The sequence below is a fragment of the Triturus cristatus genome, chromosome 4_1 (assembly GCF_964204655.1).
Source record: "Triturus cristatus chromosome 4_1, aTriCri1.1, whole genome shotgun sequence".
NCBI lineage: Eukaryota > Metazoa > Chordata > Amphibia > Caudata > Salamandridae > Triturus > Triturus cristatus.
Window position 1 is genome coordinate 824,384,506 of NC_140585.1, and position 19,711 is coordinate 824,404,216.

Genomic DNA, 19,711 nt, shown 5'->3' on the forward strand with positions numbered 1-19,711 from the left:
CGAACTGACTCTGCTTGCACCCCACATCACATTGAAACGATGCACCACTCTGAATCCAGCCACTCTACTACCTCTCCCTGACACTGACCCCAATGCGTCCCCTATACATGACTGTGTGACCCTCACCGACGAACAGACCAAGAGTAGGGTTGACCTCCGGGATACTGCCTTCCCGAACCCTGACGGAGAACTGTGGGTGGATGGCTCATGTATCAAGCTCCCCGATGGCACCACCTCAGCTGCCTATGCAGTCACCACGGCCCGAACCGTTGTTGAGACAGCCCGCATCACCCAGCGATCCGCACAGGCGGCTGAACTAATTGCCCTCACACGAGCCTGCATCCTGGCAGCAGGGACAACCGCAAACATTTACACAGACAGTCAGTATGCCTTCGGGGTAGTTCACCACTTTGGGCTCTTATGGAAAGAGAGGGGATTCTTGACCTCGCATGGCACACCCATCCTGCATGGAGATCTAGTCTCTGCCCTGACCGAAGCAGTCCTCCTCCCCACACGGCTGGCCGTGATCAAATGCCAGGCACACAAGAAGGTGACAGACATTGTAGGACAGGGAAATGCACTAGCTGACATTACTGCCCGAACCACAGCCGAGAATAGGTCCACGACCCGCATGTACGTGACCAGGTCACAAACTGAGAATTGGAAGGATGCTAGGGAAACGATCAGGGATATCCAATTAGCCAGCACACCACACGAATTAACTGAATGGGCCCGGGTAGGATTGAAGGACGATGACGGTTGTTGGCGAACTAAAGACTCGAACAAATGGTTGCTACCCGACTCATACTTGATCCCCATGCTGACCATGGCACACTCCCCCGCACACATAGGGTCTGCCCCCATGATCGAACTCATCTCCAAAGTCTGGCACAACGACAGAATACCAGACTCAGCCAAACGACTGGTCCAACAATGCCTAGTATGCCTCCAACACAACCCTGGGAAAGGAACTGCTGTACCCCGGGGAGGGTTTGGGGTCCCCAATCACCCCTTTGAAGTCCTACAAATGGACTACGTCCAGCTAGAAAGGTGCCGAGGTTTAAAGTATGTGCTTGTCGTTGTGTGTGCCTTCAGCAAGTGGGTGGAAGCCTACCCAACCCACGACAACACCGCTATGACTACTGCAAAAGTACTACTGAAGGAATTCTTCCCCCGATACGGCCTTTGTCGAATTTTGTGGAGCGACAATGGCCCCCACTTCGTAGCCGAAGTTATCCAACTCATCTTAAAAGGGTTGGGTGTAAAACAGAAGTTCCACGCGGTCTTCCATCCCCAATCTGCAGGCTTGGTTGAGCGACACAATGCCACATTGAAGCTTAAGATAGCAAAAATAGTCGCCACCACAGGGCTAAGATGGCCAGACGCTCTCCCGCTAGCATTGCTATCAATGCGTTCCACCCCCACCAAACACCACTTAACCCCCTACGAGGTCGTCTTCGGGCGGCCCATGAACCTTTGGACTGCACCAAAACCATCGTCCATCCACGACGTCCCGGACGTCCTCATGTCTGACTATTTGTATAACCTAACTAAGACATTGTCTGTTATCCATCAGCAGGTGCTGCACGCCATTCCCGATGTTTCCAGGGGCCCGGGACACGACATCCAACCCGGCGACTTCGTCTTAGTGCGTAACTTCCAACGCACCAAGAGTCTGGAGCCCCGGTGGACGGGTCCCCTGCAAGTCCTGATCACCACCCGAACAGCTCTTCGAGTGGAGGGGAAACGCAATTGGCTGCATGCACACCACTGCAAGAAGGTATCACCGACCCTGACAACCACGGACAGCATCACCGCCCAAGAAGAACTCCTGGACAAAGATCGACCATCCCTGAGCCGCTGCCCAGATACAGAGACACTCGAGTTAGTAAGATATCCTGATCCCACTGTGCCATCAAAAGAAGGGTATAACTTGCGACGAAAGGAGAGAACTTCGGCTAAGCAGACCACAAGCTAAGTGAAAATCTCAAAGCGGTAGCCTAGTCACCCCAAAGGCCACCAGGAGAGAAACCAAACAAAGTCTGTGGTTCTGCCCGCTACCGAGTCTCTTGAAGGTGATGGAAGCGCCCAACATGAAGATGATGGAAGCAACCGGACGTCCGAAGATCCACTACAGAAACCCAAAGACTGACCGAATGCACAGCTTAAAGACTATTGCACTTTTCATTACCCTTCTCTTTTGCCTTCTCCTCATGGTCGCCTTCTGGATCATGGAGGAGAGCACACCCGCTCATAAGACATTACTGGCCACCGTTCAACCTACCACCACGAAAGAACATCATCTGATCTCGCTTTCACCCCAACTCCGAGAAAGGCGTAAGGAGTTCTGGAATAACTCCTTTGTACAGTTGCTCCACCAACACAATCTTGCTACCAACGCCACTAATTGCTGGATCTGTGGACTGCTACCGCATGCCACTGGACACTCTATCCCTTTCATCCCTTCACCTTTTTCTGTCCATGGTTCCTGCCTCGCCTGGCTAATCCTCCTGCAAGAAAGCTACAAGGACAATGCCACTTCCGGCAGAACCATGTCACACTTCTACCATGGGTTCTGGCTGAACAAAACTGGAAGAACTTCTGCCCCCTTCTGCCCTCTGAGATCGAACACTTCCTTTCACATGGACATCCCTGCCAAAGAACGAGTTGAAATGCAAGTATTCAACAATCCAGCCAGACCCACCTTCTCTTACCTCCGGAAACGAACGGCCGCCACCCTAACAGTGGCCCTGTCCGTCATCAACATCACTGGGTCTGTATGCCTCGAAGGGCTGGGGGCACAGCTGGTGGGCCACAGCTCCTGCCTCATCACCCGAACATTGGACTCAGTTGACCCACCCTCCTTTGTTGCCTCCCCGAATATGTACTTCATCTGCGGTACTAAGGCCTACACCTGGCTTCCGAAAGGTTGGGGAGGCACCTGCTACATCGCCTTTGTCCTTCCTCCGACGTATGTGGCTCCAGCAAACCATCACCGACAGAAACGGGCCAAAGACATTGTTCAAGCCGACTCCACCGGAGCACAGTTCATGGACGCAGTCAAAGGCCTTGTTCCTCTCTGGGGTCCAATGGCAAACAGCCGTGCCATCCGCCACTTAACCCAGGCAGTCGAAACGGCAATGAACATTACAGCTGGCGCCCTCGCCAACAACACCGCTGAGCTTCAGGCCGTCCGCCTGGTGGCCCTCCAGAACCGCCTTGTTCTAGACGTGGTTCTAGCAGATCGTGGAGGAGCATGCCGCATCATTGGGTCCAGCTGTTGTACCTACGTACCGGATAACTCACCCTCAGTCTACAAAGCAATTGGACACCTCCACAGACTGTCCGCAGAGGTCCATCAAGAACAAGAAGAATGGTCGCTGGGGAGTTGGTTTTGGGACACTATTAAAGGTTGGGGATGGAGGCTGTTTTCATTTATCCTGATACCAATTGTGATACTATGTGGATGTTGCTTGGGGATTCAGTGTCTGCCACCTTTATGTTCGCTTTTTATGAACTGCATCTGCCCTAAGACTTTGGACTTTGAAACCGAGCGGATGAAAGCTCTGAACGAGGTGGAGGTACGGGGTATTATGGGGATAGATCCGAACTAGGCAAGCTGGCGAGATATGTTAAAAGGGAGGACTGTGGAAATTTAGCGTGCAAACTGAACATCATCTGCGCCATCTTGCCTCTCCCCAGCGTCACGCACAGCGAATGCACGGCCGCCATTTTAGGCACCCCACTCTCTCCCCACTCATTGTCAATCGTCAGCGCGGTCCCCTTGGCGCTGCGAGCATCCCCCGCGCGCTGGCCACCCCCGCTCTCTCATACAGGCCATAAACCCTCTCCTTCTGCGCGACCCTGCTACGGAGCCACTTCCGACCGACAAACCCATACATGGTCATGCCTCTCCTTTGATAACCCCCTTCCTCTGCGCCCCATTGACCGAACTGGTCCCAGGCCATCACCTAGCCCTGCGGATGCAGTTTATTGCCCCTACTGTAAGGGAAACACCCCACATCAAAGGGATTACAGTAGATCAAAGCCCCTACCCCCTGAGACCCGACCGGTCACACACACCCCCGGGAATTGACGGAATACCCTGCTGCGCAATAGCCATCTCCTACTGTGGGTGGGGTGGGAACTTCTACTGTATCCATGTGTGGGATCGGATCTGAACCGGGGCTCCAGGGGATATTCCCCCGTACTTCAAAAGAATCTCAAGAATGTACTATGTGTAATAAAGCAATAAACCAGTGTATAAGAGACCAGGTCTCAGAGATGCGGTTAGAGCACCTCGTGACGATACCTTGCTGTCTGATCTGATGTGTTCTGCTCCGACGGAATAAAACCTTGTTTCCTGCCTTCCAGTCTCCGGCGCCTGCCTCTTTTATTGGTAAATTATCGAGTGGTATGAGAGGCGATTATCGCCGGGCAAATACTTGGAAGGTTATCGACTGAAACTGCCGCTACCATTTAACAGCACCTGGCACTGGCCTTGGGGGGCGCTGTGTTTAGAATTAACTTATAGGCTTACAAGCACTTGCTACAGAGTTTCCTGTATGTCCAGCAGATTTCAGGTAACAATACAATGGTCAAGATTACTCTGGCGATCAAAGTTTCTCCTGGAAAGAGATCAGAACATGGACTATGCAGATCGCAGAAATGTATTTTATGTGGCTACGCAGGGGACTATTGCTTTTGTCAGAGAGATCCTTTTGTTACTTGCAGTTCATAAGTTACAATCCTGTTACAGCACAGTGACTTATAAACTGTCATCAAAGAGCTGCATGTAAATAGAATAGTATAGGTTAGGACGTTATGTTTCTTAACCCCGTCTTGTCTTTATCTATTACTAATGTTGCTGAAAAGTGTTTAGTTGGGTAGAAATGCATTCTTATTAGTAAAGCCAACCTCAACCAGCACTGTAATACAAATGAAATGTATGAGGGGGCTTTGGAGAGATGAGGGGCACGGGTGCAAGGTGGTAGTAAGGGAATCAGTGGAGAAGGCGCTCATCGGGGAGTTGGGGGGTGGACAACAATGTCTGAGTGCCAGCAGTGCTAAAGCCGGCCCTGCATGTGATTGAGAAAGCTGTGAACAACATGCCAAGCTAACTACGTTACATGAGTTTTAATCCTACCACACTTTCTGTATTGAAAGCCGCTGATGCAATGACTTCCAGAGGAACCCAATCACCCAGGCAACTAATGAGGAGTCAGGAGGAGGAATATGCGGGTGTTTAATACCCCAGTAGTGGTGCCATACCCAAGATGATCACTCCTTCCACGAGCGCACTGTCAACAAATGAACTCTCTTTTGAATTATTGTATATTTGCATATTAACAGAGTGAGAGCAGACAGCTCATCTGATCATTGCCGAATATCACCTATATAAAGAAACATGTTGGAAGTTATGTTGGTAGGGGGCACGATGGCAGAGCCATTCAATCCCACAATCCTCAGCGCAGAGGACAACTCCACCGCCTTTAGCTCAAGCTCCATACTGGACCTTGAACTGAGCTATCTCTCCCACACGGCTGATGGCCATTCCAGCTGCATGCGGGGCCCAGTGGTGTGCAAAGAGTGTGCACCCACAGGAGGGTCACGCCGTACAAACGCCAGCTATAAAAGGTGGCAGAATCAAGGACCAGAAGCAGCCTCCGCACCGCTCCAACAGCAAGTAAGACAACTGGTGCCATTTTTGAAACAATAGCGCACGTCCGCGCTATCTGGGTGAGGTTTAGAATTCGCAAACGTGTCTGATTTTGGACAGCATGAGCGACTGTGGGAGAATTTAGAATAGATGTGAGTGGCTATTTGAAAAGGCTATTGAACAGAATTATAATAGCAGGACTTTTCAAAAAGCACAGTAGTCCAAGAAGAGCAACATGATACTTTACAATGTTTTTAACGCAAGCTCAACATATTTGTAACATGATTTGATGGTGAAAGGCTGAGCTTCCCTTTTCTGTGGGCTGCACACACATCTCTTCAGCGGAGTGCATTAACTAAGTGGGTTGAGTTTATTAATAAAATATGCATGCTATGGCCTTTTTATGATGTCTTTGCCACAGTGAAATGTACTTTCTCTTGACCCTCCAATAGCGGTTACATGATTGCTGTTTACTTAGTGGTGTTAATTGGACCCATCTCAGGATACTAATTTTATCGACTTCAGAGGCATGAATGCCCGATTAGTCAGACTGCAATAAGAGAACAACTTTGTGCCTTAAGATATATGTGTGCTTTTAATGTGACACCTTAGGCAGGGGCAAATCGAAAATGCCTCACAAAAAGACCCAACTACTAGGAAAAAAATCCAGTAAAAACTAATTTAAGATTTATTTTTCTGCATAAATCAACAGGAGCAGAATTTTCTTAATACACGATTAAGCTGCTGTAGGAGTTTTGATGTCAGCTTTTATTTTTTTAAGAGCAACACTCATGCCTGCGCTGCCCCTTTTCTGAAGTGCCATTCAAGTACTTAAATGTTATTGAACTTGCAAATATATGATCAATGTTTGTCCTTCAGATAGAATTTCATGTCACTCAATGACAGTTGGTGAATCTGGTATCAGTGCTGCCCTTCAAATTCTGACAATGTTTTAATTTGTGTCTGCCTTTTAGATTAAAACAGTCACACCCCAACACTTCTTGCTAGAAGACCTGGTGATCAGGCAATTCAAAAATGGCATTCACAAATGTTGTAACAAGTAGATGTTTGTATATCATTATGCGACCATACAGATAAGCTACATTTGCTACGAATTTCTGTTAAACCTACCTCATACAATAACCCCTGTAGGCAAGGGCTTCAGCCCCCCACATAGCGGTAATAAGTACTATTTTAATGGTGCAATACAATACAATAAACTGGCAGCTTAAGACTGTTTCCAAAAACAAATGCATGAACCAATATATGATGTCACATGTCCCATTAATGTGTATATCCTAATACAGGCGATTACAAAAACGAAGAAAATCAGTCTGACAATCCTATCTTTTGACAAATTATGAAAATGATGATTTATTTGGTCGAATATCGGATGATTTGCATGACAAAAGTGTATCATATCAAACAGGCTATCTCCATCCTGGCCAACAACTGAACTATGAGGTGGACTACAGATCAAGCATCCACCTGAATAATCCAAAAAGCACCCATTTGAGCTAACTTCCAGGCCTTCACCGGAGATCCTTTCAATACTTCTTCCAGAACTGCCACAACTCTGGGCGGGTGTGTCTGGTAGGCTTACAGCTGAGCTGGCCAAGGGATGTACAACTCACTACCCTTGAAGAATACAACTGAGCTACCTTTTTCACCCAGGTCGCAACTGTACTTTTCCAGTGTACTATCGCAAACCTCCAAGATTAAGCTTAAATGATATTCCGGTCTTCTGACTTAAAGCTCTTTCACTATACCACAATTGAACTATCTGCTAGGCTTACATAAAAACAACTGCACTGCTTTAGCTCAAGCTACATACTGGACCTTGAACTGAGCTATCTCTGAGTATGCAGAAGAGCTAATTTGGTCAGTGACCAACAGCAGGAGCTTCCAATTTAGCTATGAGCTATTTGAGTTACCTCACAAGCGGCTGTTAAATCTACCTCAGAATACTCAACTAAGTTCCGTTGTGTCTCTAACTGAGCTATAACCTTGCATTTAAGTGATTTGCAAAAAAACCAACGTATTATCTGTTGTACCTCCAACTAAGATCTCTCTGGTGGAGCTCACAGAACAAACAGATGAGAAATCCACCAGACATATTGGCATGATATCACACATATTACAATCAAGACATGCAATTCCACAATTGATGAATCAGGATATGGAATTGGTGGGCTTAAGAAATAGGTTAACAAAAAAATACAGTGGTGGTTAAAGACAGGGAGGTGTCATGAAGGTGTCTTTAGACATGATGAGGGTTTAAGAAGAGGGAAAACCATGTGCACCACAGTGAGTGCCACCTAGAATGTGCAGGATTCTACCTAGCTGTTCATGTGAATGAATGCAGTCTCTAAAACCCACTGTCCTTTCGACGTCTGCAGTATTTATATTCCGCAAACTCCCACCCTCCATCATGCTGCATGAAACCTACGTGCTCAATATGCCTAAGTCCCGCCCCAGCAGGATTCCTGCTCTCGTATTCCATCTATTCAGTCATCTGCCTTACAGACCAGACGATAGCTTATGTTCCTATAAAAAATAATTACACATTTATGGAACACATATTCTAAGGTATTAACTGCCTGGGAGACAGTGACACTACACTATCGATTATCAAAACAAAAGCTGATATTTAACGTTTTTCTCAGTATACATCCCACGTGCACAGAGGTGAAAAGATAAAAAAAAAATTTGATGATTAATTAAATATGAATGATGTATTAAGACTCAGGAAAGTTACGTTTTAATAATTAAAAACTCAAAAATTGAGCTTTTGTGCAGAACCGAGATTCACGGATTCCCTGAAGAAACGGAAATATTAAATAGAGGAATGGAGCTAGCAAACACAAAAATAAAGGCATAATTGTTAGATGCCGTATTTGTATGATTTTAAACCATCTGTTTGAGCATGACAGAACCAACCCAATTGATAATGACCCCTTCTAGAGGTGTGTACCAGATCCATTGTCTGCTTGCTACACTGAACTTTTCCATGAGGCGCTGTCATGAGTTTTGCTTTATTTCCTTTTTCCTACCTGTTTTAGACCCCAAAAGCAATAATATTTTTTTTTGCGATCTGAAAGTGAGACTGGTGGTTTGCCACTGCTTGTTAATGTTTTCATCTAAAAACCACTAATGCAAATCTCAGGCACTCACCCCCCACGGCTGTTGGTAGTCACAGCAGAGAGGTCTGTGTTATGATCAGAGTATGAACTCCTCTCACACCTACCCTCTTGGGCAAGAGACTCCCACGAATTGTTGCAGGCACATTTTTGATAGAGTTCCATCAAGTTGATGAGTAAGTTCAATCATTCGGCCATGTCTTCAAAATATGTGGCAAGGCAGTGCACCAGTTAGCCCTGGTTCAAATTAAGCACCAGAGTATGAAACCATGCAATATAGTGAGGGACTGCATTTTCCAAAACTCTCAATGCTGCTCTTGCACCAACTTTTAACCCACTTCCTAACCCAAGGGCTAAGAGGCAGATCAATTTGGATTGCACCATTTAGAAAGAGAGCTAAGTTGTCAGCTACAGCACAGTCAGCCTTCCCCTGCTGGGTGTTTTCTTCTAAAGTTTGTATTCTGTGTGCTCTCTGTTTAATCCAGGTATTAGCCTGAGTGAAGGGAGCTCTCAGATGCTCCCAGAGGCGGTGGGTATCAGTACAATCCTTGGGGTCTTGGACAGTGGTATTGACACGCGTTCAAGGCGTCTCTCTAGTGTTTGACAGGTTGACAGCTGGCAAGTGGATTTCACTCAGATGTGCTCGTGCACACTGCCAAGGGGCTTTCTTACTTAATGAATTGATTAGGGGCTTTCTTACTTAATGAATTGATTAAATGCTAATATGTAACGATGGCCATGTGAATAAAGCAGTCTCATTACAAGCGGTCTGGGTGCAGAGCTCTTGCTTCAAATGTAGCTCCAGCTGACAACCTCTAGCCGGCTTCCATGATAGAGCACCGAGCTATTTGCGGCTAGGACCGATGTACGTCATAGGAATCTGGCACACCACCAATGTCGCTAGACATGCTTGAAAGCGTGAGCTAAACATTCTTGTGGGGAAAATACTTGTTTAAATCTGACCTTGGCTGCTTGTGGGTCTGGCTAGTTCCTGTTTCCTTCCACTAGTATTACCGTAGTACTTCCTGCATAGATGACAGTCAACATTATGTGTATGTGAGTTGAAAACCTATATTCCAGTACAACACATATCCCTAGATACGTGTATAATTTACAAATGTTCTCATACATGTTTGGATCTAGTTAAGCATGAAGGCCTGTATGCAAGCTGACAAGCCAATATGCTCAACAATTGTATTCATTAGTAACCAAGACAATACATGTCTCAAATGATAATGACATTTTAAAAAGCACGCACTTGAAACAAAAATTTCTTTGTGTGTGTGAATGGCTGAGTTGGCACTGCTAGGATTCGAGCATGCGACCTGCAGGATCGTGGGTGGGCCCTCTGAGTTTTCTTATCTTCCAACTTGATATAGTGAACATTAAGTCAAACATCCATTTGCAGTAAAGACAATTCAATTTACCGTAGAAAGCTTCTGTGCTCACTAGATACATGAGGGAGCCTCGATTTTTCATGGGAGAGCTTACTTTCATTTTTAACCCTGCTGTGTAATATATCATATTTCTTTTAAAAGTCCTGAAAAATAACAAAAAAGTATTCGTTTGGAAACAGGACTGCAAATAACTGCTCTATTTGAGATCCTTCTTTCATTTTCGACCCTATTTAATAAAATATCACATTTCATTTTAAAAGTGATAACATAAAAAAAAAAGTCTTAATTTTGAAATCATGACTGCAATGGGACTGCTCAGCCAGGAAGACTGCGCATTGACAGGCTGACATGCACCCACTAAAAATGGTGGACTCAAGGGTATGGATTAGGCGGTAATTAGGCACGCTGAAAACAATAAAAGGCCTGCTGGATGCATTAGGTTTTAATTCCTACACCAGCCTTTCTGAAACAGTTACTTTATGAGACTGACTAGATGTAATTGGTTGAAATTATTCATCAACATGTTTCGTTTCAATACTCAATGAAACCTATAGACGGATAACACGCGGCGGCTGCTGGCGGGTTTCCCTCGTTTTTCCTGGCCACCTTCTTTTAACCGATGGCTTTGGACCTGAAGAGGAGTGTGGACGTGCCCGGGGTTTCCTTGACTAACAGAGTTAACCCTTTTATCAAATGATGGTCACACATTAAATGATTTCACAAGTCTGAAGCGCTCTGGGTCAACAAGCGTCCCTTTTGCAGCTCTTGTTAAATATTTGAGCAGGGAATCAGGTGGTGGCAGATAAAGACAGCAAAAGACGAGCACTGTCGCCTTATGTTTCAGGTCGAATTATTTCTAGCACTGTCTAGTATCCATATTTTAAAACAAGCATTTGCAATGCAATAGCACTTGCATTTACGAGAGTTTGAGCTATTGGCAATACAATAGCTTAAACTCTCGCAAATGCGAGACCTATTGCATTGGAATTGTTTTTTGTTTACTAGCGCCCATGCAGCGGTTTCAAATTTATCGAGGTCGCACCCCTTTCTTTGGACAAGTCGCATCTAAAGAAAGGGGCGTGGCTGACATTAAAGTGAAGCCAGGGCATGCAGCACTTCGACAAAAAAACAGCATCTGTTTGTCAAGATGCTAAAAAGATTTTTTTTTTTGTGAAAGAGCCCATGCCGGTCTTTCACTTCAATAGCGTGAACTCTTCTTTTGACACGGCTTGTCTAAAGAAAGGGGCATGACCTCCATGAATGTGAAAGCACCGCATACACACTAGTAAACATTTTTTTTTTTTAAAGTAAGCGCTACCCTATACTTAAAGCGGACCGCCATTAGTAAGTAATATAAAGAAAGAAAGAAACGTGGCCGCTATAGTTAAAGCGGATTGCCATTAATAAGTAAAATAAAAGCGGGCGGCATGCTGCAACCTAGTGGCTGGAATAGGGGTAAATCATTAAACAAAATAGTGCTCACAGCCAAAATAAAGCAGACCATGTAACAAGACAAGTAAAACATCCAGTCATTTTGGGAGGTAACAAATGCAGACAAGGCGGTACCAAGGAGGAACTAACAAGGCTAATAATGACTCAGAGGCCAGTGTTTACGAAGGACAATGATACAAGCCAATATAAAATATGGGCGGAGAGTGGTCTGGGCTTCAAAGCCATACTCCACTACTTCATGCCTCGCAGCACCCAGACGCTGCCCAGCCCAGGCTCAACCTAAAAATTAATGTCTGTCTCACGTAGCTTTGTCTTGACTTTATCCTGGTAGCACACTTTCTAAGGGATGCTTAAGAGTGGAAAGTCTACATGTTATAACACGCTTTATTCAACCCCCCCCCCCTCCCCCCCCCGAGACTGCTCTATTTTAAGGTGTGAAATTCCATTATGATGTACTGTAGCAGCTATGTTGGAGGAGGTGAGGTCACTCAACTTGTCCAGCTACATCATCACGTCAAGTCCTTCCTTCAAACATGGATGTTTCAGGTGTATAATCTAATGCTTCTACTCACTGTGGTTTTCCTAATACTGGCAGCAAAGAAGAACAGAAGAAAATCGTTTTGGACATCACATAACGAGGGGCAAACCCGGAAGTAGCACTGCTCACTGTTAGATGGAGGTCCAGGTACACATGTAGTGCTTTAGGATAGAGAAAGCGCATATGAATGTTACCATTCTTTCCCTATACCTTACTTTTACCCTACACAAGCCTGGCTGAGTCTACCAATCCTTCACATTTTACACTGATTGGCCAGCAATGAGGATACATGTATACTGTGATTCTCGACAGCTGTTTCCACGGGGTTTGGGGGCAATGGGGGGTGAGTAACAGGGTGGATACTGGCAAACTCATCTTTCAGAAGGCTGATTTGGAAGAACACATTGAACAGCATCAGCCATAGGGTCAGGCAAATTCCCCAAATCGGGATTGCAGGAAATAAGAGATTTGTGCATTCTTTTGCAATGTTCCAGGTTTCTCAAAAATCTTGAATGTCTCTGATCTAATCTTTCTCTGTGGGCTAAGATTCAATATGGATCCAGATTACAAATACTATACAATTTCTGGTGTGGCATTATTTCGCTTCTGAAATCCAACCTCCATATTTCCTTTTCGAATTCCAACCATTTCTCTCATATAAATATTGTTTGTTGCTGCCATATTAGCTAGGAGCAGCAAATATGGTATGCATGAATTTAATTTTAACTCATAGTCCATGCGATCAGATATATTCTCACCAACAGAGGCATCCCATCTATCTAAACGTGATTGAACTCATGTAAAATGATTGTTACAACAGTTAAATCTGCGTTTCTAACTCTGCATCAAGAGCAATCAGCTAGCTCAGCCAGTTAGTGAGCTTGCACCACTGTTGGAAGTTCAACCTGCAGCTTCTTGATCCTTCTTATTTCGTGGATGTAAGCACCAAGGAGTTTGTTAAAATGGCCACCTTTCAGTTTCTCATGTTATTCACTGTGTGTGTGAAGCCCGTAGGGGACCTTTTATTCAGACTTTGACCTTCACCAATATGCTACAACACAACAGTTTAGCTCTAGGTGTTACCGTCCTATGAGATACAACACCTAAGGCTTTGACTGGGTACCATCCATCCTTTATGTCTGCACTTTACCTCAAATCTGACCCCAGGCTGAATTCTCCCTTCCCAGCTGGGCAAGCATCAAGAGCATCTTGACGGATTACCTAATTCATGCACCTACACAGCTGCTTTATCTAGCTCATCAACAATTCCAGGTTTCTCTGGCTTTATTCTGACCCTTTCCTTTCTTTCAAATCTCAAGCAAAAAATAAATCCCAGGTGGATAGAATACATTTAAGCCTCAAATGTAGAATCAGACTGTACCTACTAGAAACCATTTTTTGCTACACCATAGTCTCTCATACCATCAGATTATCAATCACAAAAATAGCCGGAGGTCTGACATCCTTCAATATTGGACACCTTCAACCTGATTACTGGACAAGGCAATTTTAACCACACAACTTCTGCTTTCAAGAAGAAACCACCTCCCGGTCCCAGCATGCATAAAATTCTGATTATTATACATAACGGTCAATATCTTAGATGGCAAAAAAAGCATTTTTCATTCACAATGAGAGAGCAAGAGAAGAGAAAGCCTAATTGAGCTCTCCCAAACTTAATCACAAACGCAAAAGGGCAGCCAGGATAAACTTGCCAGAAAGGACAGTCATGGGGAATATCCAAAGATTTTGGAGTAGACGCCTCGCCCGCTTAATAGTGGCATGCTTCATCATTGGCGCCTACCCATACCCTGGTATGATTGTACAACCAGGGCAGACTCAACCAAAAATGGGTAGGAGTTCTTATATAAATCATGGCTGGATATGTGGCAGGGATTCAGAGGGTAAGAGATAAAAATGTCTCAGAGTAAACACAGGGAATTTTCCTTTAATAAGTAGGTACCCTAGAAATAACTAAAAGCAGAGTTCAGGTCTTGATATTGAGTTCCAATGTCTAAAAAAATCCTATTAAAGCCAACATTTTTCGGCCCAGATGGGTCTAGGGCCTTTGCGAGGGCTAGGAGTGTATCTTCCTATCTAAGCAGTCATGCCGTGCAAAGAAATGAGGTCTAAGCCTCTCACTTTGAAACAATGGAACTTTCATTCAAAAACCCTATGGTCGGTGGTTCCAGGGTTATGCACATATGGTGGGAGGCACCCTCCTGTAGTCACACATTCGCCAAGGTAGGGTGCCTGTAGACTGAACCTGAATCATCCCACATCAGACTGCCGATTCAAGGTAAGAGACTTAGGCCTCATTTCTTTGCATGGCATGACTGCTGAGATGGTAGTTTCCATACCCAACATACAATTTTCACTCAGTATGATTTATTGACATATGGTTACCAGATATAGTAGTTGCACTGCCTTTGTGTGCCAATATATTCAGAAAACTGTTGTCGTTTGGGTCTGGAAGTATTATTCAGGCAAAGTGTGCTCTCTATTTGCTGTTTTACAGGACTGGCTCCTCCATTCCTCTCACTCTTCTCCGTAATCAATAAATTAGGTCTCCACCTTGAAGAGCCCAGCACTGTGGTTCCTCAGTCTGCCTCCATACTCTCTCATTGATTCTCTTTGACCTGATGTTTCTGCACAGAGTGGCTGTTGTAAATGCTTGTATGTTGTATATTTGCACCTACATCAGTGGCCTGTACCTTCGGCTCCCTTGGACTCACCAACACAGACACTGGTGTGGCCTGCTTTGTGTTGGCCTCTATAGAAGCTCCCACATTTCCCAAGTGCTATATCTTCTTTGCTGGATTCCAGTAGGCAAGCACAAAAGACAGGTCACCTTACATTGCTCGTAGTACCTTCTAGAAAGAAGCACCAACTTTTATCACAGCCAAATTCAATCACTAGATTCCTACCAGAGCCCCAAGCTCTTCCCTGGAGCACCTCCTCTCCATTCTCAACTTCCACAGCGCTCACTCTAGCAGGCGAGCCTTCTCCATCCTGGCTTTGAAGCCTTGGAGCCTCTTCCACCTCACACATTCACAACATTTCCAATCACCTGCCCTTTTGCTAGACTCTATAAACAATGTTTTTTCCAGTGGGATCTATCCAATCACAGCACCTGTTATATCCCCATCCTTGCACTCAGCACCAAGAGACCGCCAGTGACTGTCGCAATAAAATAGCAGCAATGATGATAATGGCAATAGCACAAAAAACAACAATACGTAAAGCAGCAACAACACTAATAATAAAATAATAATTTCATGGGAGGGTTCTGCAAGACGTAAAATTGTATATATTAATGCTATGTTTTTATACGGCATTCACTATCAACCTCTTGCCAATCTTTGATACTGAGCACACTCTTGATACCTTTGCCCAGCTACAGGGTATCCATTGTATTGACCTGGGAAGGGTGTCGGGTATAGCTGGCCATTCTGAACTGTGCATGTGAGATGCGTAGGTTACGTACAGGTACCTGCCGCAGCTGAGCGAACCTGCTAAGTTATTTTAATGGGTGTTTTTTCATTAATGACATGCTAGTCAGACTCAAATGTGTTTGAAGACCGACATTTTGTTTAGGGCATCAGGGCGCCTACAGCATTGTTTGGTGTGCGTCGGATATATAGCATTCTGCCCTTGCTCAAGAGCAGGGATTTGCATTTATTAAGACAACGGAGTCGAAGATTGAGCCAGAACCACAAGAAGGGGGAGTCCTTCACAGCTTTAATGTACATCACGCAGGCCATTCCTTCGGTCGCCTCTCCCAGCCCTCAGGTTAGCATGGAGATGAGAGATTATCACGAGGGCAGGGATGTGTGCAGGACAGCATGGCTTGCGGGTCTCGCGGAAGGTGGAGAGGCAAAGTCGATAATTGAAGCATGCAGCACTCCTAATCTCCTGGATAAACCGACTGCTGGAAGCAGGCCTCTCTCTTCCAGGCACGGGGACATGAGCACACTGCTCAAGGCGCCTCTTCCGACCAGTTAAGGAGCCTGCCAGGGTGTTAAGAGAGATACAAGTGGCATTCCGTGCCTGCGTGACCTTTACAACGATCTCAATGGAGGAGGGATTCTACTGCAAGTACCACAGGGCACCCAGATAACATCAGATCAGTTGTCTGGAGTCCAAGGGGTAGAGGAAGGAGCACTCTTAAAAATGACGGCACATGCAGAGAGTGAAGGAGTTGGCTAGTATAACTCTAGAGCGCCATCCGTCAGATATGACAAGAGTCATCGTCTCAATAGCAAGGTTATACTGACGTGTATTGAGTATAATATGCTGTAAGTGCAGTTAATATAGCCTTACAGCCCGCTGCCGAGGGCTATACCGGTTGTTAAATGCCCTGAACCCTTTAACGAGGGTGAGGACCTTTAACAACAGGTATAGCACGAGGCAAAAGAGCAAAATGCTATGTTCTAAATAAAAAAAAGGGAGAAACAGAAAGACAAACATTGGAATGTTGGAGCTACGGGCTTAGGCTGGCCATTATAAGCCTGGAGCCACTTCATTGCCTTCAATGGAGCTCTCAACCTTCCAGTGTTCTAATATACATTAATGCCCACCTGCATGAATGCAATAATGCTATTGGCACTCTCTTCCCAAATTATATATCACAATCACACCCAAATGCCTACTGTCCCTGGCCGGTTGATTGTTGCTGTCTCTTCTCTTCTTCATGCCTCTAACCTGCACCTCAAATACCAATGGAAAGCTTACAATTGAGGTACAAATAATTGGTTCATTCCTCAGCGAGTGTGCCAATCACTGCATTACACAGAGGGTGTTTGTCAATGGTTATAAGAACATTGGAATGTTGAGCATTCCACTGAAGATAATGGGATGGCTAAGGAACACTAATGGCTTGTACAGACCTTCTGTACCAACATTCCAATGTTTGTGTTTGCTTCAGCCTTTTTAATTTAAAACGTCGACCTTCAGTGGATGGAATGCTCCAAAAACATTATAGTTCTTGTGCCCTGGACTACATGTTGTCAAAGTCCCTCTTCCTCACTGTAGGACCACACTGGAATTGCCACGTTGACCCCCACATTAGTGGGATGTAGTTGCAAATTTCGAGCATGCTTTAGACCTCGCTCGTATGCTGGATTTAACATCATGTGGCATGGCCAGTAGCTCACTTGTCAAGTCACCTGAATTACATTACCTCTGCATTTTCCAGCTGTTGATAGGAAGATAAAGTGACTGATCCAAAATCAAATCATCTGGTGGGGATACTGAGATAAGAACCTGGGTCTTCTGAGTCCACAATCAAATGCTTAACCCTTAGCCAAGAGCGTTAGCAGAGTTAAGTAGTATGGCTGACGTGTTTATTTCCTCTTCACGGGGATCAGAGGATGTACTAGCCGTGGACGGCCGGAAGTAAAGAATAGGATGTCTTTGCTGTGATATGTTCAGATTTTAATGTGAGAACAGGGAATCGGCGAGCACTTTGCGTAACTTAGAGTAATTTTCCAATCATATCCTTTGAAAATGTTTGCGTCACCTGTTCTTGCAACCTCGTGAATGAAACAAGCTCAATCAGAGAACACAACATAAACCAACAAGGCCTACCTTTGCTCTGAGGAGGATTCTGGCTTCTGTCTCGCAGGACGTTAATCTGGTAGACGGCTCCGTAAGGCTCAAATAGTTCCTTAAGTTCTTTCTCTGACCAGGACCTTGGGATCTGTCCGACAAACATCTTAATGGCATCTGGATCAGGCTGGTCCGAGTGGTCTATAGCTCCGTTCATCTTGTTAGCTGTGCCGTTACTGTACAGGACAAAGAAGGAGAACAAGGTGAGAAGGAAGCATCGACAGGTCAACAAATAAAAGTCTACAAAGGCATGGAACTAGAATGAGGTTTAGGAAAATAGGTCTTTCCTTAAACAAGTATGACTTTGCAAACTTTGTTTTGGTACCTATTACGTAAGAGCATACATGGAGCCAGCAGCTCTTCTGAATGCCTGGAGGGAACATTCCAGCCAAAACGTGGTTACTACTAACAAGTTGAGGCCTCATTACGTTACTTCTGTAAAGAGGCCTGTGGCGCATTAGCATTGCACCCGCGCCTTGGCAGTGGTAAGGCAGATCAAGCGTCATTATGAAGGCACATGAAAGGCTTGGACAGCGGTCAGATTACTAATGCAGGAGGCCGGCCATGAGGCTCGCAGGCTGCGTGAAGCGCCCATGTGTGGACCACATTATTCGGGGATTACTCACAAAGAAAAGCACTCCAGTTATGTAGGAGGGGCTACACGCTCACTGCCCACTCTCTAATCCAGGAAGGCCTCCTACCTCGGGTTTACTGCCTGCTGCCGGGGAGAACGGAGGACAAAGTACCCCACAACCTGAGATTTGTCAGGCAGTGTGAAGCTGCTCTTTAACGAGTTACAGGGAACCGGGACAGACTTGCAACACTTTCGGCCTCTTTTACACATTGGAAACAGCTTTTTACTCACATTCGTCTTCCAGATTTCAGTGTCTTGCGCCAGACAGTGGTTTGGCTCAGGTCACAAAAAGTTTGGGAAAACTTTCTCTCATGTGTTCACTTATCAGACCCTTTCACTAGACAGCTACATTCATACTTGAGGAAACACTGGAGGAGTGACCAGGGAATACATTATCCAACTGCCAATCGATGCAACATAGAAAAGACGCTCACACGGAAGGGCTCCAATGCAGTAAACGCTTTATGTGAATACCGAAAAGACGCGGTTCGGCCAAAGGCTTTGATCACGTGATCAAAGCCTTTGGCCAAAGAGCGAAATGGGCTCTTGTTTTACTGCTAAACATCAGTTTAATCTGTAGTTGAAAAGATCAGGATTTACCAGAATATTTGCAAAAATCCTCAAAAGGTTTGGTAGAATTGTGAAAGAATTTCTCAATTTACCATTTTAAGCCTGAATACAAAAAATACCAGTGCAGATGAGTTCCCTCGGCGGGCCTATGCACTTAAGAGATTTCAACAGACACTGCACCGATTTTATCTACCTCAGAAGCATGAAACACTTCAACAACGACTTTAAATTTGCCATTCCCTGACCTTTAAACAGATCTCTGCAGTAGGCACATTATCCATATGCTAAATTACTACACAATCTAGCCGACAATTCAATTTGATTGACTGCCCTTGGAGCCTAGGATCATTGTGCAATGTTATTAAACAGAAAATATGTGAACTGTGGACATGAGAGAGGAAACTATATTAAAAGAGTCGACACCTTTATTAAAAACTAAGGCTTCTACATTAAAAGGAAGAGTTGCATTGCCCCTGACTCACATTTTTTACTTTTCGCAGGAACATAGGGAATAGCATATTGTTGAGAAGATATATTACTTACATTGCACTACAACACAGCTGCTAAATTACCCTGGGGCACACGCAAGTCTTGACCCAAGGTTCAGAAAAGGAAAGCAACTGATAGGTTAGAAAATGTCCGACCTGAACCGCTTTGGGGGCGGTGGGGGGTGTAAGTGACATGGAAGTCTGCATCCCAATAACAATTCAG

The 19,711-nt window shown here is 45.1% G+C and overlaps 1 protein-coding gene across 38 annotated transcripts in view; it reads right to left on the minus strand.

Moving 5' to 3' along the window:
* Nucleotides 1-19,711, minus strand: part of CELF2 (CUGBP Elav-like family member 2) — a 1,172,172-nt gene that overhangs the window by 278,149 nt on the left and 874,312 nt on the right. For all 38 annotated transcript variants that reach the window (XM_085653524.1, XM_085653515.1, XM_085653510.1 and 35 more), the window contains one exon: nt 17,776-17,972. In XM_085653524.1, the coding sequence (XP_085509650.1) occupies nt 17,776-17,972 (197 nt within the window). The remainder of the gene's footprint in view (nt 1-17,775; nt 17,973-19,711) is intronic.